Consider the following 24,565-nt stretch of genomic DNA (forward strand, 5'->3'; position numbering starts at 1 on the left):
TAATTTTTCATGCCAAGAAATCAACTTATCAAGATTGTAAGTGATGATATGAAGAATTGGTATTTCAGGCGATCCAAATTGAATTAAATCCAACTATAGCCTAAAGGATTTTTATAATGATTTGAAGGATTAGTTTGTCGCTGTGGCCTAATCACACCCACTGACTGTAATGCAAAATGTCAACGGCATTCTCATTCTCTGTAAAGAAACCTGAATGGAGATGAGGTTTGTATGTATATAGTCAAATGAAACAAAGATGTATTTCACTTACAATAATAGGCATGTCATGTGTTTATATCTATGGGTCCAAACGTGTCAGCATATGCACATTTAAGACTGACTGCACACTGCAGCACAGCTCAACACACACACACACACACACACACACACACACACACACACACACACACACACACACACACACACACACACACACACACACACACACACACACACATGCAGTTATCATCATAAATAACACTTTGTCGCCATCTATTGGAGACATTAGGCTTCACAGGAAACAGGACTGCAGTCAACCTTTAACTTGATTTGAAAATGATTGGTATTAAAAAAATAATCATTTACGATTCAATACACTTGTTCTGTGGTCCTTTAACGTAGTCTGTTTGGCTTCTTAGACTCCCTACAATGCAGTTTGGTGGGGAAAAAACAATATCAAGCCATCAAATCTCCACAGAAAATGTTGTTTAAGTGAAAGCCATTATTACTTAATCTTCTTTATTAGGTGTGAATCTGTTTATCTTTGCGCCAGGCTGCCTGGTGTCCCCTGAGTTCAAACCATAGGGTTCAAACCATGCATAGACTGTAAACAGGTGCACAGGAGGCAAGATGCTGCCTTCAGGTGTAGGGAGGAAAATTGTAAATCTCTAAATCCAAAAAATGTGTAGTCAAGTGCAGGCATGAAGTCAGACAAAATTGGGTTTTAGACATTATTACAAATGTTTCTGTAAGGGAGTTTGTTTAGTTCGACTTATACCCAATAATAACGTATACTGCAAATATAACAGTAAACAAACATAATTACAGTTTTCTTGGCCGCCGAGTATGACGTGGACACATTTAAAGTACTGAAAATAACAAAACATCTGATGCATAAAAAATGCATTGTAGACAAATACAGTTGAAACAAATAACAATTTCTTGAAGCAGAAAGCGAATTTAGCAGTCTACAATAACTTTAAACCTTACAGGATATTATTAGGCATTAACATTTTCGCAATAATAACTTTGAAACTTAAAAGTCTGCGTTTGAGTGGATCCCCTGAACGCAGCATCAGCTGGTGCAGCACCGTGCTGACGAGCCGTTGCTTGTGGAAACAGCTGGTAGTTTCTGTCAGCTTTGCTTCATAGCAGCATTGGGAGGAATAAAAGTTCACATTTGACTAAAAACTGACGGAGTGTGGTTGGTTTTGAGTCACTGCTGCTGTTTCACCAGGCACCGGGACATGTCATCCTATGAAAGCCACTTTAACGGGCACTTTTTAATCACCGACGGAGCTTATTATTAGACGCTCGGCGCACCGGTGCTAACGCTAGTTAACATTAGCTAACTTTCTCTACTCCCATAGCAACTAGCACAGGTTTTCCGTTAGACTAACTGTCGGTTTTCTGACAGTGTAGGGCGAGGTTTCTGCTTCACCTCAGCATGACTCATGTTCATTATAAATTCTCCTCCAAACTCAGCTACGACACGGTGGTTTTTGACGGCCTGCATGTCACGCTGAGGGACCTGAAGAGGCAGATCATGGGCAGGGAGAAGCTCCGAGCCGGGGACTGCGACCTGCAGATCACCAACGCACAGAATAAAGAAGGTAATAAAGAGCATGGTAGTGTGTGTGTGTGTGTGTGTGTGTGGGGGAGGGGGGGGGCTGATAACACTGTGTTTATCCTGGAGGTTTTGAACTTTGGAAGAAAACACGTGGTCCAGTTGTGACAGCTGTGCGGCTAGACAGGGCTGCGTCATGTCTTTTAGTTTGGCAGGGGGTCCAAAAAAAGTCAAACAAAAAGGGGTATAATGTCAATGAGCAGTGGTGTAAGGTAACTAAGTAGATGTACTTAAGTTCACATTTGAGGGACTGACTCCTTACTCCACTACAATTCAGAGGTAAGTAGTGTACTTTTCCTACACTACATTTATCAATAGCTAGAGTTACTTTGCAGATTTGGATTAATAATCTGAAATATAATCAACACTTAAATTACACCCTGAGTAAATTCACAAACTACCCTGCAGTATACAAAGTCATTAAAACTAGCTACACATTTACCAGCTGTGATAACACTTTAATGCATCAATAATTATAATCAAAACATATCATATTATATATTATTCTGAAATGGGCCATTTTGCATAATGAGTACTTTAATTAAGGTGCCAATACTTTTTCTACTTTTACTTGAGTAACATTTTTATTGCAGGACTTTTACTTCTCACAGAGTATTCCTGCACTCTGGTACTCCTACTTTTACTTAAGTACAAGATCTGAGTACTTTTAAACACGTGGTTCAGGGTTGACAGCTGTGCGGTGAGAGGGGCCGCTGCTTCATGTCTTTTAGTTTGACAGAGGGTCCAAAAAAAAGTCAAAGCAAGAACAGAAAGGGGTCTAATGAATGGGCCACATTCCTGCTGCATTCAGGCCTTGTGTCATTAATTACATGGCATGGTGGTGCGGGATCAGCAGGTCATGTGTGTGTATATGTCCCGAGAGAGATGTGGGTAAAAATAGAATAAGTGGGGTAGGAGCACAGACTAGTCATGACCAAAAGTCAAGACGCACGCACACGGATTCAAATGAATCATCAGTGGTAAACAATAAAAGTTAAACTCAATAATTCAAGAGAGTAGAGAAAAAGAATGACATGCAGATAAAACCTGATTATCATCTATGAAGGATAAGAATCACTTCAGTGTGTGACCAATATCCTGCAGATAAGCTCATAAACTCTTCATATTCTGAGTAATGTGTTTCCTCTGAAAGCACAACCCAGAGGACAAAAAAGGTTAAGATGTTATGTAAGAGTTTACAGACATGTTTACTAAAAGTGAAGTAAAATCGAAAAGAAAGAGAATAATCATGCATTATAGGTAGGATTTTCAGGCTTGTTGCATCGGATGTCAGTCTTATAAAAGTGCAGTGTCATGCAGCCTGGGTTTTCTTAAGGATCTCAGGATGTAAAGGGTCTCAATATTTTCAATTTCTTTGGTTTGATTCTCAAGTTAAACCAGTTTACCAGGCTGTACAAATGAATATAAAGTATTTATTATCCTGTGCAGAAATGTGAATAATCACATCCAAAGCAAATTTGTATAACTACAAAAATGAAGTACCTAATCTGCTTAATTGACTGTAATGTAACTATTTTGATAACCGATAAGAGTCATTTTTTGAAAGCAAAAAAGCCAATAATTCAATGGCGCCAAGGGATGTTAAAACAAAACAATCCAACTAAAACTTTAAACTCTCACGTTCTCCACCGCTCCCTCTCAGAGTTCACAGATGACGATGGTTCGATCCCCAAAGGCTCCTCCGTCATCGTCAGGAGAATCCCCATCGTCGGAGGAAAGCCAAACTCAAGCAAGACCCGCAACCTGTAAGTGTCAAAACATTTTCCCATAGCTGAAGTCCTGCACTAATATTATTGTAGATATCCCTAACAATCCATACGGCATACGAGATACCTTTTTAATGTAACTTCACTCTCTTTAAAGGACTCCCCCAAGATACTCAGATATAGATAAATAACATTTGAGTGAGTATTGAAGCTATTAGTTGCTAAATTGATTTGTTTATTAGTTCTTATAACAAATATTTTGTTCATGCTAGTGGCCGAAACTGCTGTTTTCAGCCTCTAAAATATGTAAATTATTTCTGGCTTTTCTCTGTTTATTCTTAAGGTTTTTGACCGACAATAAAATATCACCTTTGACATTGACAAATTTGGATGGACATTTTTCCCTTTTTTCTGAAACTCTATAGACCGAACAATAAACAAACAAAATAATATCCAGATTAATTGCTTGTGAAAATAATCAGCCCTAGTAAATATGGCACAGGCGCTAATATTCCAAGCTAATACCAGATCATGTAGACCCTAAGCAGTAGGGTGATTGTTGTGATATCGATATTTTGTACTATATATTTCAGTTCTAATCTTTGGTTGCATTGTTTTACTATGTGAAGGATAACTGTTTTGAAATTAATTTATTGTTCTGTTTCAGTGAGCGATCTGACATCCTGACTAACAACGCCTTTGGAGCCTTCAAAGCAGTACGTAACTTAACCCTAATCCCACCGCACCTCTTCACCCACAGCTCCACTAAACACACGTCGATGTTCAAAATGGCCTCATATCTCTGCTTAAACATAAGCAGGAATGTGTGCTTTGGGTTGATTTGAAACAAAGGAAACCCTAAATCAAAAATGTAAAGCCTCTTTTCGCAGTTTCACTTCTTGTTGCAAAGAGGAAGTAGTGTGCTTGTCAGGATTTGATTTACAGAGAGAGACACTGCTCTTATAGAAATCATATTTTAGAATGAATTAATACATTTGCAGTTAGACTGTGTAAAAAAAATAGAAATCAACAATGAACCATTAGGGAAAGTGTATTTGCTCTCCAACAGAGACTCTCAGCTGTTTATTTAACACATTGCTGTGTCACCTCGACATCACCACTATCTATCTGTGTGGGGGGGGGAGGGTGCAGCTCGGGCGGGTCAAACTTTATCATGCAGGCCAGCTACTCACAGCTGATAACCCTAACTGATGTTTTAAGAGCTGCTCCGTCAACAACCACTGTTCAGTTGCAGATGCTTTACTCAAGTTAAAGTACCAAAACACTAGTATCGAAATAGTAAAAGTCCTACCATTTTAAAATCTTACTTAAGCAAAATCTACCTAAAGTAAGTAAAATATCCACATACTGGGAAGTTGCTTTGTGGTATAACGGTACATACATAAACATAGTAAGAGAAATAAACATTTAACTAGAGCAACTATAAAAATATAATTAAACTGTTTTCAAACATAAGACAATGTGTAGAACACATACAATAAATATATGACTAATTACTGTGACAATATGTACAGTACTTCTCAATTAAAAGTATTTAGCAGTTTTAAAATGTGTCTTTTTTTTGTTATACCTGCTTGCACTTGAGTCAAGTTACACTTTAATTTAGTTTTTTTATTTAGGATCTAATTCGGTCCCAAGATATGACTGAACCCACAAAATGATTAAATGTGTCCAAATAAAACATTATTATACCTAAATCTACAGAATAAGTGAGCAGATGCCCTACATGTTGTATCATTAACAGCCACCAAACTCTTATCATCCAATAAAGAACTTAATGTATTGAAAGTTTGCTTGTTTTGAAATTCAACACTAACTACTAACTCCCTTACAACAGGATAAAACAGGTTTATTATTAATGCTGGATTTACAGTGTTTCAGATTGAGCTCATAAGCAGAGCCTCTCTTTAACCCATTCCTCATAAAGACCCAGTGGTGCACCATTGTTATTGTGTGCAGTGTCCGTTGTGTTTTTGATCATGTTCACTAACTCAAACACTTTTCCAAAGCTCTTCACTTGAATTAGTTTGCACTGACCTGATTCTCTCTCTGGTTTCTCAATAGCAGAAGTGTCTGTTGGACTACAACACTTTTTTTTATACTTTTGTGTTTTTTCTGCCAATAAAGATAAAGTTGTTTGTATGAATCTGTCTTATGTATTGATTATGTGTTTGACTTACTTCCATATTATTTCTGATTGATTTTTAAAATCTTGTATCCACATTTTCCATCTCAAGTAAAGACAAATTAAACTGAACTTTTACATATACAAGAATGCAGCGATTTTAATGGTGGATATAACATAGATGGTGGGGTCAAAAAAGACATTTTGGAAAAACAATGAACATCAAATTAGAAAAGGAAAATAAATCCTGACTTATACCCCCATTTCTCTCAAACTTCCAAAAGACTCAATCCTATATTTCCCATAATGCAACTTGATATATTTTTTTCATTTGATTTAAAGGTATGGTAGGTAATTCACTTCAGAAACAATTGTTATATTCCATGGAATGCTCTTAACATCCCGATAGCAATGAATACATTAAATGCTTTGACAATAAATACATAACATCTGTGGAAGCCATGGCGCTGTGAAAAGCATGACCAATCTAAAATAACTGGATGGCCTACCTGCCTGTCAGCCTTCCATCTCATGCACAAACTTATCTCGTGCCCTCATTGGTCATGTGTGCGTTCGTGTGTGTTGGAGGAGGGGCTCTGTAACGAAGTCTGAAGGAAGGGGCAGATTTTTTTTCCGGCTGCGTACTTTCAAATTCTAGCGCACTCGAGCTGGTTTCTCCATTCTTACCTACCCTACCTTTAAGCTTAATTACTGCCATTTACAATCTGATATAGCGAGGTCATTCTATCGCCTTGTATATTAAGAGAAAAACAATTGCGTGTAGATGTGAAGTGGCAACTTTAAGTTTTAAAGTACATTACGTTTATGATTTATAATATGTGTTTGTATATTTGGCACGTGTGAAGTTGGTCAAATCTATGTAGTGACACACTTTTATTTTGTGAATTTAGAGATCAGTAGTTAAACGTGGGCCCGACTGTACCGTTTATGTTGTAATTTGTGAATGTTATTTCTTGTTAAAAAAAAAAGAAGTTTACATTACTTTGGGCTAAATGCTAATATCAGCATGCTAACATGTGGATGTTTCAAAGGAACAATGTTTACCCTGTTCTCTGTTAGCATAGCCTGTTAGCAAATTGTAATTAGGCCTAGACACAGCTGAGGCTGAAGGTGATTTGTTAGAGTTGGAGATTTCATTACTAGACACATTTACATTTGTAATGCTAGATTTAAAATCAAGGGATCACCAACGTTATTATGATTCATCCTTTTGGGGACAATTCAATACCTATTACTGGACAAACTTGGGTGATGGAGAAGGGCATTATTTTCATCCGACAAAATGACAATTCCTAGAGCGCATTATTATTATGTTCAGAGTTACTAGAAATAGCAGGAGCTGCTGAGTCAGTAATCCTGGGATCAGAACAGACATTTATTATCCTCTCTGTATGAAAATCACTGCTGGATTCTGGTGTACATTTTATCTCGGCTCAAACTGTTATTAAAGTAAAGATATGACACACAGCAGCTACTTTTTCCTTTGAGTAAATCCTCAAAGGTAGCAGGGGTAAAGCGTTAACAACAGCAGGACAAAAAGTTCTTATTTTTTTTACAATATAAAAACCCAATTTTCTCAATCCTTTCGAACACATGTAACCTGGAGGCTCTCATCGCTTCACCAGTGAAAGTGATTATGTGTTTAATTCTAACAGATGGATGACCTAAATTCTTCCAGAGCCTTACCCCTTTTCTCCAAGGTATACTCTCTTTTCTTTTATTAAATATTTATTCTGGTTCAAGTGAGTCCGCTTCCTCTTTGACCTGCGTGTGTTGTGTGTTGTGTGTGTGTGTGTGTGTGTGTGCACACATGCAGATGGCTAACCTGGCTGATGTGGAAGGGTCAGAGGAGGATAAGATCAGAGTTATGATGAATCAGACGGGCTATGACCCCACGAAGTGAGTCACCTCAGTGATTGTTTTAATCTCTTAAATTCTGTGTCACCATGTCTTAACTTTACTCTTGACTTCCATTACTCAACTTGATCGTCTTTCTGTCTTTTCCATCCATCCTTATCTCATTATCTTGCTCTTTCTCTCTCTAGTTACAGCAAGAAGCCTGGTACTGTGCTTCCTGCGAACTACACCTGTTATCGCTGTGGAGGAAGTGGACACCACATCAGGAATTGTCCAAGCACAGCGGTAAGAGCAAGTACTCAGGTTTTTTCATTAGTAATACTGCAGTGTAGAAATACTCACTAAAGTATTAAAAGTGCCAAAACTGGAAGTACTCATTATGCAGAATGACCAATAAATATGATATCACTGGATTATAATGTGTTCTTCATTGTTATTTTAACCACCTTTAATCACTCTTTTAACTTTCATCCTAATCCATAATAGTATATCCTTATTGTTTAGTTGTTTTGTATGTTGTATTTATAATATGAACCGGCAACGTAACTTATATTATCAATAAAAGGAGTACAAGTACAGTATTTGCTTACAATTGTAGTGTAATAGATGAAAAAAGTAGCATATAAATCAAAGGGTACTAAGTCAAGTTCAAATACCCTACAATTAAACTTGAATACAGTACCTATGTAAATGTGTGTTTGTCTTTATATTTCATGTATCCAGTATTTATTTTAGAAATGTGTGTTGATGTTAGCATGTGTTAGCACTGTATGCTAAGGGCTAGCATGTACTTAGTTGTTGACTGTAAACCCTAGCACTAAATGTTGACGTGTGTGTGTTTGAAAGCAGGATAAAAACCAGGAAGCCCCTGTGAAAATAAAGAAAAGTTCAGGCATCCCTCGCTCCTTCATGATGGAAGTGGACGATCCCTCCGTAAAGGGAGCCATGCTGACCAGCTGTGGACGTTACGCGGTTCCTACAATAGACGCGTGAGACAGAAGAGTCAATGTTTGAGTGTCCTTTGTTTTAAAAGATTGGTTTGACAATTTAGGAAATACACTTTCTTGCTAAGAGTTATATAAGCAAATTAAAACCACTCGTGTGTGTGTCTAATGTACATGCTACAGCCAGCTGCCTGTTAGCTTAGCATCAAGACTGGAAATAGGGAAAAACTGCTCATGTTGCCTCATATAAATACTCCCTTTCTTTCCCTTTAACTGTTATGGTCACTTGTAAAGAAAGTATTGCGCTAATCTTAGGCTCTATCCCAAACATTATTAATGGTAATTGTATTAACAATTCTTTATATATTTTTTAAGGTCTGTGTAATTGAAAAATGAATGATACTTTACTCTGCAGTTGCAATTGTTCATTTCCATTTGTGTGACAAAAATGTATTTTAAAATCAAGTAAATACTCATTGGCGTAAAGTTACACATGTTACTGGTAATAACAATGATCAACTTAACTATATTCAAGTACAAACTTAGTTTTAAAAAAAAAGTAATGGATTATATATTCATATCTGAGGCACTCTTGTGCAAGTCACCATCAACACACACATAAAAAGCAAATGTGGTGTCTCTGTAGTGAGGCGTACGCCATCGGGAAGAAGGAGAGACCTCCGTTCGTCCCCCGGGATCATTCGGAGTCAGAGGACGAGGAGGATCCTGTCCCCGAGGAGCTGCTCTGTCTCATCTGTCATGACCTGCTGAGCGACGCTGTGGTCATACCCTGCTGCGGAAACAGCTACTGCGACGACTGTGAGTGTTCACTAAACACACACAGCAAGGAATAAATCAATATTATGTAATGTCTCCAGCAAAAACTAAGCTGAAGTTTTCTACATTTTTTTTTTTTTTCTTGCTCAGGTATTCGGAGCGCCTTGCTGGACTCAGAGGATCACGTCTGCCCCACTTGTAGCCAATCAGATGTCTCACCTGATAACCTGATAGCCAATAAATTTCTCCGACAGGTGAAATATTTATTAAATTCAAAATCAAGTTTTTGGGGGAATTAGGTAAATGTTTTTTAATGTGTGGTCGATGTATCATATCTTTTTTTTAATCCTTTATAGATATCCTTTTGCATACTTCTCCATAGTGGGACAAATAAATGATTTTTCAGTGTCAGACTTTTCATAGTTTTTGACTTCAGTATGGAAATGTTATAGTAACTGTTTCTCCCAACCCAGGCTGTGGACACTTTTAAGAAAGAGCGAGGCTTCACTAAAAGTCTGAAGAAAGGATGCAGTGCCTCCCAATCCCAAAATCCAACCCCGACCCTGAGTCCTGCCCTCACCCCGCCCCCTCTCACCGTGCAGATCCAGCCTCAGAAGCCTCTCCTCTTAAACCACAGACAGCAGGTGAACCTCATAATGATGTGTTTCAACAGGGAGGCAGAAATAATGCATGACTCAAAGAGAATAATTACCGTTATATTTTTTCATAATCAGATGTTTGTCATGGGTGAGTGTGTTCTACTGTAAACTTATGAAACAAATGTAAGAAAGCACAGTTAAGTATACTTCAAGTTTTAAGCGGTTTTCTAAAATGTTCAGCAACAAATGTGCATACTTTCCTGTCTAGATATTATTTAGAATTGCTCGTTATTATGTCGTTGCTGAAGGTTACCCCGAATCAAATACTTATTTATTTGGCTCCCTTTACTACATCTGATTCCTGCTATATTTTCTTGTTCTCTCCTTTCTTTTATTTTTGTATGATATGTTTTTTTTAAATTAAACGACACATACAGACATAAAGCAATGTTTTTCCTTCCATTATTTTTCCTCCTTAAACCAGATAGAGGATGATGGGAGATTTTTTATTCTAGTAAAACAATTTGACCTGTGTATAAAAAAAAATGCATATCCTACTATATCAGCCTGCTTCTCTCCTTTGTTTAGGACCCTCTCCGCCAACACTCACAGGCTGCAGACACACCGCCATCCTCTCAGGTGCCAACAAGCCCCGTCTCTACCCCCAACACGCCAAGCACTTCCTGCCAGCCTGTGCAAAGCCACCTGGAGACATCTGAGAAGTACTTACACACTTAAACACACTCACACAGCAGTATCATCAATATATGGTGCTCTGCTGCCTCCCCTGGTTGTCAAACCTACTTGTGACTTTTAAAATGATTATTCTTAAGATTTTAAAGTTGATATCCACTTCTGTTTGATTTCTGAAAAAGCTGATGTTGGCTGGTATTTGGAAGGCAATTTTGGCAATGTTATGCTGTTAATGTGTTATAAATGTGGACAGAGGTCTCCATGAAAATACCCTGTGTGGAAATTGGTTTATATTCACACAAAAATGGCTTCTTAAAAATCTCAATTTTGATTGCATAAAATAAACATCTGGTAGCTTCAATAATTTGAAATAGCCCTTTGTATCTATATTACAGTTGAGTTTTGAGGAATCATGTGGCAAAGAAGAACGGATAAACAGTCACCCTGATTTGCGTTCATGTGGCGCTGTAACATTTCGGTTGTTTGTTCAGGGAGGCTGAAGAAAAGACAGACGATGACTCAGCAGCTGCTGTCGCCCTGTCTGCACCGGTTTCATCTGAAGAGCTCACTGATGCTCCGTCACAGCTGATCCCACTGGTGAGCACACACACACACACACACACACACAGGCACACACACACACACACACAGGCACACACACAGGCACACTGGCACACACACACACACACACTGGCACACACACTAGCACACTGGCTGCAACAACTTCCTCTGTTTTTAATTTACAATGTTTGTATCTGCTCAGGTTAACCTTACTCCAGAGGCAGAGCTGCCGCAGACAAGCCGTGTGAATCAACAGCAGCCCTCCTCAGGTCAGTGAATACATTCAGACTGCGGGCAAACATTATTTTTGTGCATATATGACTGAGATCTGTTTTTTCATCCCAAATCACATGGTATCTGATCTTTTCAATTATGATAGGGGGGCACTTTTATACGTTGTCCCTAATCAGATACAGCTCTTATTCTTTTGCAATGTGACTTCAGTGTTAGGCTGAAGCCACACGAGGACGATAACGCAAACGGACCGAAATCGTTATCAAAAAAGTCTTACGTCCACACGCAACAGGCACCAGAAACGTGTCCGTTCACACGAGACCGCTCGGGAAGCGCTGGAGACGCTGTAGTACATATGCCAGGCCTGTAAGTGGCGCTGTACTTCAGCACGAGACCACTCGAAAGCGCTGGAGACGCTGTAGTACATATGCCAGGCCTGTAAGTGGCGCTGTACTTCAGCACGAGACCACTCGAAAGCGCTGGAGACGCTGTAGTACGTATGCCGGGCCTGTAAGTGGCGCTGTACTTCGGCCACAAAATACACCAAAAGCAGCGAAGAAGACTTTTCGCGCATGCATGGTTGCCATGGTTGCCCTTCTGTTTATTCTCCGCGCTGGATTTAGCAGCAGAGGTGGGGTTTCGCCGGTCAACATGTCCGTTAAAGTTTAAATCTTCCGGACAAAATTAGAAAAGTGCCGGTCAAAGATCTTCTTTGTTATTTATTGAGCTTTAAAACAAATGAATAACGACTCTATATAATAATATAAGAATAATACACGGAGGACGGAGCCTCTCTTTTCCTCCCCCTCTCCTGACAGCCCGTCAGTATCCGTGGTCTCATGCAGCTGGCTGATCCAGTAATGAGTGACCCGACAGTAAAAATAGGTAGTTTGAGAGGTAATTAAAATAGCTAAGGGTGATGATCTAACTTGAAGTGTGTGTTTTGTTCCGCTGATCGCTCCATCACAGCGGGGGGAGCTGCAGGTTATCATGCAGAGCTGCGTGTCTCCTCTCCTGTCCGATTAGACTTCAATCGCGTTTATGTCCATATCGATCAAATCTAGCTGGAAGCTCCTGCTGGGTGCACTGTCCTGCGAGATACCGGGACCTGGCTCGAAACACTGGGGCTATTGCGTCATCGTTATCAGGAAATGATCGTTATAGGGCGTAGACACAGAGCTGTTTGCCCCCCCAGAGAGTTTCGTTCGCAGATCTACCCACCTTGGGACCCGTTATCGTTATCGTTTTATGCGTTTCCATGTCGGCCTCGGGTGGCCGAACCGTCTATCTGATAGAGAACTGTAGCAGATACGACCGTTATTGTCCTCGTGTGGCTGCAGCCTTAGAGGTCAGATCTCCATTCATTAGCCCTGATAACAGCAACACTTTATTTGTTGACAGTGGCTACATCAGATATTTGCCACATTTAAAATATGCTTAAAAAAGCTGTTTTGAGCACTAAATCCAAATTGAGCACTAAGGCTTGCAATGTGAAAGTATCCCTCTTTCTGTCAATTTATTTTTATTTATTTATCATTATGTTGAGAACTATAATAACACAACCATTTATTTCTGCAGATCCACCACCAAGACCCTCTGGGCCACCAACGTGCTGGGAGAGGTCAGTGAAGTGTTTGTTTGATTACTAGTCTGTATTGTACCCACTGATTCAATATTGACATGATTTTTCTCCTTCCTCCCACAGCTCCTCTTCCTCCTCAGGTTGTCCCCCAGGAGGCTGGACTGAGCTGAACACCCAGCAGCGTCCTCCTTCCTCCTCTCCATATCCAGCGACTCCTCCCCCTCTCTTCCCCCCCCCTCATTTCCACACCTTCCTCACAGCTCCTCCACCTCTCAGCCCTTACCCTCCTGGATACCCACCTGCCATCTGGACGCTCCCAAACCTCCCGGGTGCCCCCATCGCTCCCCTGTGCCCCTCCACCTCCATCCCTGCGCTCATCCCCAAGGAGTGGTACATGCAGAGAAAGAAGGAGAGGTACGTCATTACACATCACAGGGTATTAAATTAGTGAGAACGAATTTGCTGGTTTTATCCTTTACTACAATTTCAGGTAAGAATAACAAAAGAAAAGGTTAAAGTATAAGTGGCGTTATTGAAACATGGAGAATACTTTGTGTATTGGTATTTTCCGATCAGTTTAGTAACAGCTGCCGAGCTATTGTAGTATGAGGAATAATATACTGATAGTAATATGAAATAAAAACCGTTCCTCCTCTATCTTTGTCCTTCAGGTCACCTCACAGAGGATCTTCCCACAGACGCCCCTCCTCTGGTTCTCATTCAAAGTCTTCTAAGTCCAAGTCTGCTCGCTCCTACTCGCGCTCTTCAAGCAGGTCCAGATCCCGGTCCAGGTCCCAAGGGAGATCAAGGTATTTGTGCCTTTTTTCAAGTTTAGCGAACTACTTTTTTTATCATTTGGTGAAATAAATAAATCTAGGAATAAATAAAGTGCGGCGACAATTAATGAGAAAGAAGTGAGATAGCTAAATACTTCCATCATCCATTTCTGACTTATTAATGTTTTTTTGGAAGCTAAAGTTGTGCCTTTTTTAAAAAAAACTGTGCGACAACTAAAGTTTTTCTTCTTTCTTTTTATTCTAGGCCCCACTCACCTTACTCCCACCACAGGGAACCCCACCCCCGCTCTACTTCCTCCCGCTCCTATTGCTATGGTTACAAACGTTCCCCAACTCCGTCTTCGTCCTCTTCACCTCAAGTGGGTTACCATTCCAGGTCCAGGTCGCCTTCAGATCATAGCAGAAACAGTCGCCACCAAAGTAGGACATCTGTGTCTGGCAGCTACGACTCCGGGAGGCGAGGAGAGCATCACCCGAGGGAAGCAGGAAGTCACATGTACGATCCGCACGTAAATCAAAGTAGCGGCATGGACCAAGAGCGCTTCCTGCAGTGGAAAAGGGAGTACAAAGAGTGGTGTGATAAATATTTTAGCAGTTATGTTGGACACTTCCACCAGATGCCTATTCCCCTCCTCAGTCTCCCCCATCCTCCTCAGTGGGGGGACAGAGAAGGGAGCAAAAATTACTCGCACGCTAACTCGGATTCTCGCAACAGAGTCCAAGGTAGACGCAGCGCCCGGATGGACAAACGCTCTCCTCAGTCATCCAGTGACAGCCGCTCCCCTCCATCTCAGTCTTCACGTGACAGCCGTTCAACGCCGTCCCAGACATCCAGCGACAACCGCTCGTCTCCGTCTCATTCGTCTAACAACAGCCGCTCCCCGCACTCTCAGTCGTCCAGCGACGGGCGCTCCACACCATCCGAAGACAGAGCTCTGTTGAAGACGTATGAACGAAGGCGAACTGAGAAGAACAGCCGCCGGCCAATCACACCTCCAAAAAGCAGCGAGGAACCGCAAGAAAAGAGAAAAGATGAAAAGCGGATACTCAATAGGAATTTGGTCAAACACGAGCAAAAGACTGTGAAGAAACTTAAGGAGGAAGGAGTAGAAAAGTCATCCTCTCCTGACTCAACAGATGACAGAAAGGGAAAAAGGGGCCACAAAACTGGACCAAACCCCTTTAAAGATGGCAGCCAAGGACCAGAGAGAGCAACAGCCAACAATGCCTTAGAACCAGTCCAAAAGCTCGTGAAACCAGCTAAACGTTTGGATAAAGACTATGAAAGAAAAGGCAGGGAACAAAGGAGTTTGGACAAAGGGAAAGAAAGAAGAAGAGGCGAACATTCAGACTCCAGGAGAGATGCACGGAGAAGTCACCAAGACAAGCCCAGCAAAGAGTCAGGCAGGGTGGATAGAGACAGATACAGAGACCCTGAAGGTAAAAGAGCTTCAGGGTTGGAGAATATGAAAAGAAAACGAGAAAACACGGAGAGAGATTCTGTAAAAGCTCAAAGCAGCAAATGCCGGAAAGACCCTGAAACTCGCAGCAGTGAATCCCCAATTACATTTGAGAGAAATAAGACGGAGAAGAAAAAGGAGAGGAAAACCTGGCCTCTGGCAGAGAAAGACATCTGGGAGGGAGGCATTCAGATGAAACCACAGAAGAAGATTAGCATCAACATAAACCTGGAAGGTAAAAAGTCTGAATCTGAAAATCTGCACTATTTAGAGAGCGTCACAGGGAAAATAAAGAGAGATTTTCAGGCTGGTGATGGAGAAGAGGAGAGGCTAAACAGAGGAGAGACACACATTGAAGAAAATAAGGAAACCAGCAGAGACATGGAAGAGGTGTCTGAAGACAAAAGACAGAAATGGGAGAAAGCTACCTTCAGAGATGATGAAGGAGAGTTGTTCGAGAAGAAACAGGAGACAGAAAAGGAGAATTTTGACTTGTGGCATAGTTTCTGCAGAGAAGTGGAGGAGGAGAAGGAGAGTGAAAAACATCCAGATGAAAGAGACATGATGGAGGCCAGCAAAGGAGAAGAGGTGACAAACGAGGAGATGAAGTTAGTCGCAAGTACAAGTAAGGAGATAGTTGAGGGGGAAAGCACATCCAAGGAAAACATAGAAAACCTGCCGGCGGAGTCAAAGTCAAAGGACGAGCTGATGGAGCTACTGAATTGGAGGATAATGGAAGAACAAGAACAAGAACAGGATATGATAATGTCCAATTCACAGAGCAGCAAATACAAGAGCCACCATGACAGACTGAACACCATGGTGGACGATGACAGGTCAGAATGTTTCTGCTTTACTCTTTATCCTACCATTATGTAAATATTTTAAAACTGATTAATTGTCAAAAGATGCACAAAAATGACTGTCTTGCTTGTCAGCTCTAATCTCGGCACTAGATATGTTGCATTTCCTGTGACTGCTTCACAGTAAAAGCTTTAGTTGACTGCCGGTTTTAACTAGCAGTAATAGGACATACTCAGTTTTTAAATCAGAAACAGGTTTATTGCCAGGTAGGTTCGCACATACTAGGAATTTGACTTGATGTCATGGTGCATACATAAAATATAAAAAACAAGAAATCTAATATAAAACACAAAATATTTTACACCGTAATAAAATACAGTTAAATAGCAATAAAATAAAAATTAAATAAAGCAGTAATTTACATGGAAATAGAATGCTATGAATGAATTTTTGCATATAAACTATGAAATGTGAAATCAGAATATGTGCAGAAAGGAGTATGACATTGTGTGCATTAATGTAATGCATATAGTCTATGATGTGGCAGAGGTAAAGTGTCAGCGGGGGTGCCGGGCCTGATACAAAGTAAAAAATGGTTGACTCCACTGTGCGTCGTGAAATTACTGCTGATTTTAATTTCTGATGTAATGTTTAATACAGCAGCTGCGAGGATCATCAAGCGATGAAGACAGTGTTGAAAACTCTGGAGGAATTATCCCAGGACATCGCTGGAAACCAAGAGGACGAGCTCGTACTCACACAGGTTTGTTTGTAAACCCAGATTGTTTAAAATGTGTGAGGGGAAACGCCTCATGACTTATTGGAATGGAAAATCAACATTTGTATAATATAAAAAAAAACATTTATGCATATATTGCATGAAATCTAAGTCATGCCTCCACTCTCTGTCTCAGGTCCCTCACTCCAAATGGGAGAAGGAAGACTCTGAGGAATATCAGCTAGGAAAAGGAGCAATTAAGGTTCAAAATGATGCTCCTGAAATGTATCTGCCTTCACCCTCAGTGTCTGTCACAACAGAGACATCAGTGGAAATTGATAGAAGAACCGAGAAAGATCAAACCCCCATTTTGTCGAGTTCACAGAGAAGGGTGGCTCCCTCTAGTGGCAAAGACAGAACTGACAGAGACGAGGAGAAAAGGATGGAGAGACGGAGGGACAGAGAGAGAGGGAGGGAGAGCGACAAATCAAGGGATAGGCAGAAAGACAGAAACATATCAAAAGAGAGGAGAAGGGAGGGGGAGAAAGAAAGAGACAGGGAGAGAGAGAGGAGTCATAAGAGTAACCCCCCTTCCTCCTCTTATTCAACGTCACATGACATGGAGAGGAGAGACAAACTCAGCAAGAAAGCTCCTGTACTGCCTGATCAAAATGTCCACAAGACGTTTATAGACACATTACTGGACTCATCATTTAAAGAGAATCCCCACTTCTACAACAATCACCCAGAAAAGGGAGGAAGAGGGCTGGAGGAAATGGAGAGGCCCAGCAGCAACAGCACCAGCTCATCCGCAAGCCAGGAGAATGGCAGGGGCGATGCGAGGAAAGAGAAGAAGAAACAAAAGAAGCACAAAAAGGAGAAAAGAGAAGCCAGCCCAGAGCTGTGTGAAGAAGAAGGGCTGAAGAGACAGAAGAAAAAGACTTCAAAGCAAAGCAGAGATGGAGAGGAAGAGGAGATCAGCGGAGACGTGGACGAAACTATGCTTATGTTGTCTTTACTGTCATAAAAGAAAAATATAACTTACTTGAATTATGTTTTTCCTTTCTCTGTGCAAAAAGTGCCTGGTTTTGTTTTTTCAAATGTATTTTCCCAGGATACATTTAGTAGCGCCTTAAGATAATATCAAACGTGCAGCATCCAAAATGAAAGTGAACAAATTGTGAAGGAAAAGCACTTTATGAGAAAAAATTAATGTGAATTTATTTAAAGGAATTTGCACATACGCTCAACTTGCTCAGGACTGCCACCAACTATCGTTTATAAACTAAACCTGCAATGTTACAGCTTTATTGGAGGAAATCTTACTTTTGGAATAAAGGTCAGTCAGTAATATGATTTGCCTCACACAGAAGCACAGGAGTGCATGTGAAGGATATTTAAAAAAACGTTATTAATGGAATCATACTGTGAATATTTATGATTTGAACCTCTGATGTATTTTCTTTTGTAAATGTTTAATTTAAAATCAACTGCTGGATGGATGAATAATTAACCAGAGGATATTTGAGTTGTTCCTGTTTTGAAGGAAATAAAAAAAGTAACATCCATAAATTGTTGTGTTTTACTGCCGCTGCACCCATTCTTATATATACAGTCTATGCACCCATTAGTAAGTAAAAGTAATATTATCGGATTCACTAAAACAAAAGAAACCATTTATTTTAAGAGACTTTTATTTGCAACACATTTTTTTTTTAATTAGGCAACATACTTTGTTATTGATGCTAGTGGTATGGCTCAAGTTAGCAAGTGCTAGCATGTTAACTTAACTTCGTTTTTATTTTGAGACCATGACACAATAACAAACATTACAAAACAAAGAAGTTGTATTGGAATAAAACCGAACAAACATTTTTATTTTTAGAGTGTTTAAGGGTTTTAAAGTGTAAACAAATGTAAAAATGTAGAAGATGCTAAAGTTAGCATGCCAGTATGATGGCACCTGGTTTTGTCACTTTCATTTAATTAAAGTGGATTTAACAAACAGCCACAATAACAAACATTCAAAAAGCATCTTCAGGGTGTATGCAGACAAACTGCAGTACAGAAGTGTACAGAAATCTAAAAATGTAGAAGATGCTAACATCTTAGCATGCTAGCACAGGGTTGCCAACTCTCACGCATCTGGCGTGTGACACACGCTTTCACTCTCAATCTCACGCTCTCACGCTGCCCAACCTATTCTCACGCCAAAAACAAGATGAACCGGCGATCATTTTTGGTTGGTTATTTACAATGTTGAGTTGACAGCTGCTCAAGCTGTCAATCCGCTCCCTCCCCGCCCCCACCACTCTTAACAACGTTAACAGACAGCAGAGCAGTGGGAGCCGGTTGGTCAATCCCCGACCCGTATTGCACATGCGCAGATCTAAGGTCCAGTAGAAATGATAAAAAGTAAAAGTCTGCTGCTTATTGTTCTACTAGGCCAAAATAGAGTCAAAGAGTATATGAGAGTGAGAGTGTGTTAATTAATATATTTGGCAGTTTGGAGTAAGTCTGTAGATTTGTTTGTGTGTGTGTGTGTTTCATGTATAGGCCTCTCACGATAATTAATTTTGTTGGATACATTTTCCCGGAAATTATTGCGATAAACGATAATATTGTCGGCACCGTTGTATGACCATTTTAGACCACTGACATAATGATAATATATAATAATAATTCAAGTACATCCTTTCAAACTGCTTGTCACATCCTCATGTAAATGGCAATTTATCGAGTTCATTTTTATTTATCGTACGATAAGTCAATTATTTGCTTATCGCGACAGGCACAATAAAACAGTGGAAACAAACATGTGTTTGACTTTCATTAGTGAATGAAACTTTGTGCCCTTTATAGTCTGTGTCCAATATTGTGTATTTGCATATATTGTATATATATCCAATATATATGCTAAGGTCCCGCTACTGACATGATAGCAGTCATTTAGTGCGCATATGTGTAATTAAACCCATGATATCAAAATCTCACTCCAGCCAGGTACCCAAAGTTGGCAACCCTGTGCTAGCAAGGCATGGGGCCTTTTAATGACAAGCAAAAGACAACTGTATTGTACTTGTATTCAGTGTTAGTCTGACTTGTGTGTTCAAAGAAGAAGCTGTATTGCCCTCTGCTGATGGAAAAAGCTTACAGCACCTACAAGCTATCGTTTTCCTTTACTTCTTTCCTGGCAAAGCAACTAGGGCTGTGGAAGCACATGACTAAAGTGTGTATATTTTGGACGGATTCACAAAACTTTACACATTCTTAAATTGGTATACTATTAATGCACATTTACATCTATTTGATGTGATGTTGTAGTTTGGTCTCTGTTATTCAGATGTAATTATTATTGGCAAATATTTGCTTTGATCGTTTAGAGCGATAGCATTATGCCACCTTACTGCTGGACTACATGAAAAACAAGAAAGCTGCAAAAACCATCAAAAAATAACATGTTGCATTGAAAAAAACCGTTGATGTCACAAAGTGGCATGGTCAGCGCCAAACAGGAAGTTGAGGTAAGAGTTTCAGATAGATTTTAATAAAATGTTATGACATTTGCAAGAACTCACATCTATGTCTAAACAGAACCACAGTGAGATTTGAATAACACTTAAGACTTTTAATGATTTATGACCAGAATCCAAGAAGCTAGCAAGCTAAACTGCTAATGCTAATTCAACTATGTCATACTAGGCCTATACATAGGTCCAAATAGGTTCTTCCTTGGCATGTACAACTTTCAACAAAGTTTTATCTAAAACAAATGGAGCCATTATGTTCTTCTTGGTGGATGTAACAGTTTATTTTTACCCTATAAGCAGTGATCAAAATGTCAGCATTGTTTCTTGTTTTCTGGTTAAAAAAACATTCATTTTGAGACAAAATCGTGATTAACTTGTTTCTACAGATAACAAAGCATGGAAGGAGTGATCCCTAAAATAACATGTTCGTTATCTCTGCACTCTTTTTTTGAATTTGTTCCTCTGCTTATTTTTCATCCTTTCAATCCAATCTCCAGTTCCTCATCCTCCATCCATCCTTCACCCTTTATTTCAGATACCATGCTAGCTTCCGATCCACCCAGACATCCCCAAATCTCAGACACTCGCCAAAAACTGAATGCAACAACACCCCTCCTCCACTCATCACTTACATGCCAGGTAAGGACGCCCACGTGCAAGAATAATATTTTCTTCCTTGCACCGTGATCCTGCAGTCCCTAAAAATGCACAAAAACATTAATGAAGACATCAGAAAAACACAATTAAACCGTAACAAAGACGCCTAGTTTTCCAGCTGTTTGACTTGCTGGGCTTTCTTTTCATGATGTAGCTAGGAACATGTTGAAATAAATATGAAAGACGTGTTCAATATGCCTGCAGTCTGTTCTGGCTCGGGCTATTGTCCCCACTGCGTGTGTATGAAAGTTGATGCTTGAAGTGCGTCCAAGCTTTTCTTGCTTCATTAACTCACTACAAGCAAGACATGGCAGAGATCCAGCTCCTGTCTCTTCTCTGTTTTGCTGTTGCGACTACAGTCACTCAATGTCGTGCCGAGGCATGCTGGGATTGAACAAGGGAAATCTGGTCGGTGTGGGATACCAGACTTGGCTTGTGTCCAAACATGGACGGAGGGGTGCCCGTGCATCTCTTAATCTTGTATCATCTCTTATGCTTATAAAAAAAAGGTTTCATCTCCAATTGGCTTGTTGTGCACTGCTGCATGTCATCCAAGATTGCTGCTTAACTTCTTAAAACATGTCGTCCCTACTTCCTGCGGAGTCTGTGTCCCTTTTTTGCTCTATGGCGTCTGACTGCTTTTGTGCCATTGAGCCCTAACATAGTTGTCTGTCCATCTGTGCTTCTGTGTGTGTGTGTGTTTGTAGAGGGGGAACACTGCAGACAGACAGACAGACAGACAGACAGACAGACAGACGGAAAAAGAGACTGTATGTGGCAGTAGATGACATAAGACACAGAAAAACTAAGACACAAAACACTAGTATTACATGCAGAGACAGACTCCCATACAAATACAGACAGACAGACAGACAGACAGACAGGTTGTCACACAGATAGAACAATACACTGCATATTAAGCTGTAAAAAACACCAGGACACTGTCCCTGCGAAGCACAAAGGCACATTATAAAAAATGAGACGTCAGACAGACAGGTGCAGTCAGATGGCAGGCAAATGCACAGACAGACAGAAAGACAGACAGACAGACCCTGTAGCAATCAGGAGAAACATCCCTCCTGCTCTCCCTGTGTGGCGAGGATCAGAAACTAGGTACGCTTTCTTTCATCCTTTATTTCTCTGTCGTCGTCTGCGCTTTGTTTCTTCCTCTGTGTTTATTGTAGCCTCTTTCATTTTGTTTTGTCTTTCTTTGCTTTTGCTTTTTTTTTTGTCTGGGTTTCCTTCGCTCCTTTGTGCCCATGATGCGTGCCGACGTGTCAGGGCGCCTTGCCAACGCTGCCTGATGAAGACCAGGCGGTGGGTGCCCTTGTTTGTGTGTGTGTGTTTGTGTGTGTTGGTGTATGCAGATTGGCTTGCTTTGGGGCCGGGGGCAGCTGCAAACACTTGTTTGTGGCGTCACATCCACGTGGGGATTAAGAAGGACTCGCTGCCTGTCTACACTTAGACAAGTCTTATTTTATATTTTTGTGTATATTAAGTATAGCAAACAGGGAAATCAGAGAGTTAATGAATCATTTATACAATATTAAAATCATCAGAGTAAACAATTATGTACTTACAACCATGGACTGTTTTTGTAAAAAATCTGTCTTATTGCATTCAAGGTCACTCCTACTAAATTCCTTTTAAGATGTTCACACTTAAATGTCAGTTAGGTAAAAGTACATTAGCAAATTGTACTTAAAATATCAAAAGTAGTCATACTTCAAGAAAAGTGTTACACTATTTCTATTACACCATATTGTTAGACTAGCATTAAAGTGAAAGCAGCATTTGTATTGTTATAGTTAGTCAAGCTGGAGCTAACTAACGTTTCATCCATAAAAAAACATCATATTCTATATACTAGCTACTGTATATGTTTCATACATAAAAACTTAATCTGTAAACTCTCAGATAAAGAGCAGAAGTAAAAAGTATCATGAAATTAAAATACTCAATGGAAGTACAAGTGACTCAAACTTGTACATTTATCCCACAACCTAATTGAGTCACAACGTTACATCCACACTCCGAGACCATGGTCAAAAGACCCTAAGAGTTGCATTTAGATTGCAAAACATAAAAACAGTTTAGATTATGATATCCTCAAGAAAAGAAAAGATGTACTGTATTGATATTTGTTTCTCTAATGACAGACGGAGCATACTGTAAGGCTGAAAAAAGTGATGCTTTGGGGTCAATTTGATGGTTCAAACTCCTGCCAGATGACACATGTATTTATGACTTAATAACATGTCCAGTAGGTATATAGAGCCTAAATCTATTTATTTTCGTAAGGGATATTATGAATGGGGGAACAATAGTGATTGAAAGGTGGGGTAGGTAAGTTTGAGAAACCGGCTCAAGATACACTTTTTGTTATATTCCATGGAATGCTCTTAACATCCCGATAGCAATGAATATCTTAAGTGCTTTGACAAAAAATCCATACAAAAATGTCTTCTGTGGAAGCCGTAATACTGTAAAAAGTACGACCAATCATTTTAGCTGGCCCGGCTAAAATAACTGGATGGCCTACCTGCCTGTCAGCCTTCCATCTGTGCACAAACGTATCTCGTGCCCTCATTGGTCATGTGCGCGTTCGTGTGTGTTGGAGGAGGGGCTCTGTAAGGAAGTGGGAGATTTTCTCCGGTTGTGTATTTTCAAATTCTAGCGCACTCAAGCTGGTTTCTCCAAAATTACCTACCCCACCTTTAATGTGAAATGTTTACACTTCTGAAGTACAGTTTACATCCAGTTATTTATGTTAGAGAGAAAGAAATAAGCAGAATTTGGTGAAAGGAATAATGTTTATGTGAAGGTCAAAGAGTATGTGCCTTGCTCAAGGACTCCAGCACTGTAAGTGTCTTTGTGATGCATTCAGGAGACAGAACACATGGTTTTATTTTGCTGTTTCATTACTTTCCTGTCAGAACATGTGAGGAAAACTCTGTATGTCCTTCAGCCAACAGCACTCTCTGGCTTAATGACCTCTAGTGGAGAGTTGTGGTGAAACAGCTGCAGACACTTCACCAGTGACATTCAAATCTGAATTTAAATCTATAAGGTCTAATCTCTTCAATGACATTCTTGTCCTTTGAGTGGATTTGTATTATGCTAAGGTGAAACAATTAAAAAAACACAAGTAAAAAGTGACATAGTTACTCATGTTGTGACACCTCAAAGAATGGTTTGCAGTGGTTTATCAGAATCAGAAATCCTTAATTGGTCCCACAAAGGGGAAATTAACATAGTTACAGTACAAAGATAAAAGGCATTTCAAGTGAGGAGACTAACATATTAAATAAGAAACATGTTAATAAAATAAAGATAACGATTTAAGTACAGAAATAAATGCAGTTTCTGTTCAGTTCCTTTGCCATCTCTTCCTATCACTCTCATGAAGTGCCAGGAGGAGAGCCTGCTCTATTGGTGGCAGATGTTACTCTGGCAGTGATGGAATGTGTGTGTGTGTGTGTGTGTGTGTGTGTGTGTGTGTGTGTGTGTGTGTGTGTGTGTGTGTGTGTGTGTGTGTGCGTGTGTGTGTGCACCTGTGCACCTGTGTGTAGCAGTGTGTGCAGTTGTGTGTATGCAAATTAGTACTGCTTT

At 40.0% G+C, this 24,565-nt stretch overlaps 1 protein-coding gene across 2 annotated transcripts; it reads left to right on the forward strand.

The window, feature by feature from the left end:
* The first annotated feature begins 1,311 nt into the window (after positions 1 to 1,311).
* On the forward strand, positions 1,312 to 18,334 carry LOC117493351 (E3 ubiquitin-protein ligase RBBP6-like). Of its 2 annotated transcripts, none has more exons than XM_034143863.1 (19): positions 1,312 to 1,832; positions 3,510 to 3,612; positions 4,241 to 4,289; positions 7,396 to 7,440; positions 7,557 to 7,639; positions 7,786 to 7,882; positions 8,447 to 8,586; positions 9,188 to 9,360; positions 9,469 to 9,572; positions 9,792 to 9,962; positions 10,506 to 10,639; positions 11,102 to 11,207; positions 11,374 to 11,440; positions 12,984 to 13,026; positions 13,111 to 13,401; positions 13,659 to 13,796; positions 14,029 to 16,080; positions 16,709 to 16,811; positions 16,963 to 18,334. In XM_034143863.1, exons 1-19 carry the CDS (start codon positions 1,667 to 1,669, stop codon positions 17,791 to 17,793), a joined length of 4,896 nt encoding a protein of 1,631 aa, XP_033999754.1. In that variant the 5' UTR covers positions 1,312 to 1,666; the 3' UTR covers positions 17,794 to 18,334. The 2 variants fall into 2 exon arrangements, with proteins under 2 accessions (XP_033999754.1, XP_033999755.1); XM_034143864.1 differs by having other exon boundaries at positions 16,712 to 16,811.
* Positions 18,335 to 24,565: the final 6,231 nt, after the last annotated feature.

Source organism: Trematomus bernacchii, unplaced genomic scaffold, assembly GCF_902827165.1.
Source record: "Trematomus bernacchii unplaced genomic scaffold, fTreBer1.1, whole genome shotgun sequence".
Taxonomy (NCBI): Eukaryota; Metazoa; Chordata; class Actinopteri; order Perciformes; family Nototheniidae; genus Trematomus; species Trematomus bernacchii.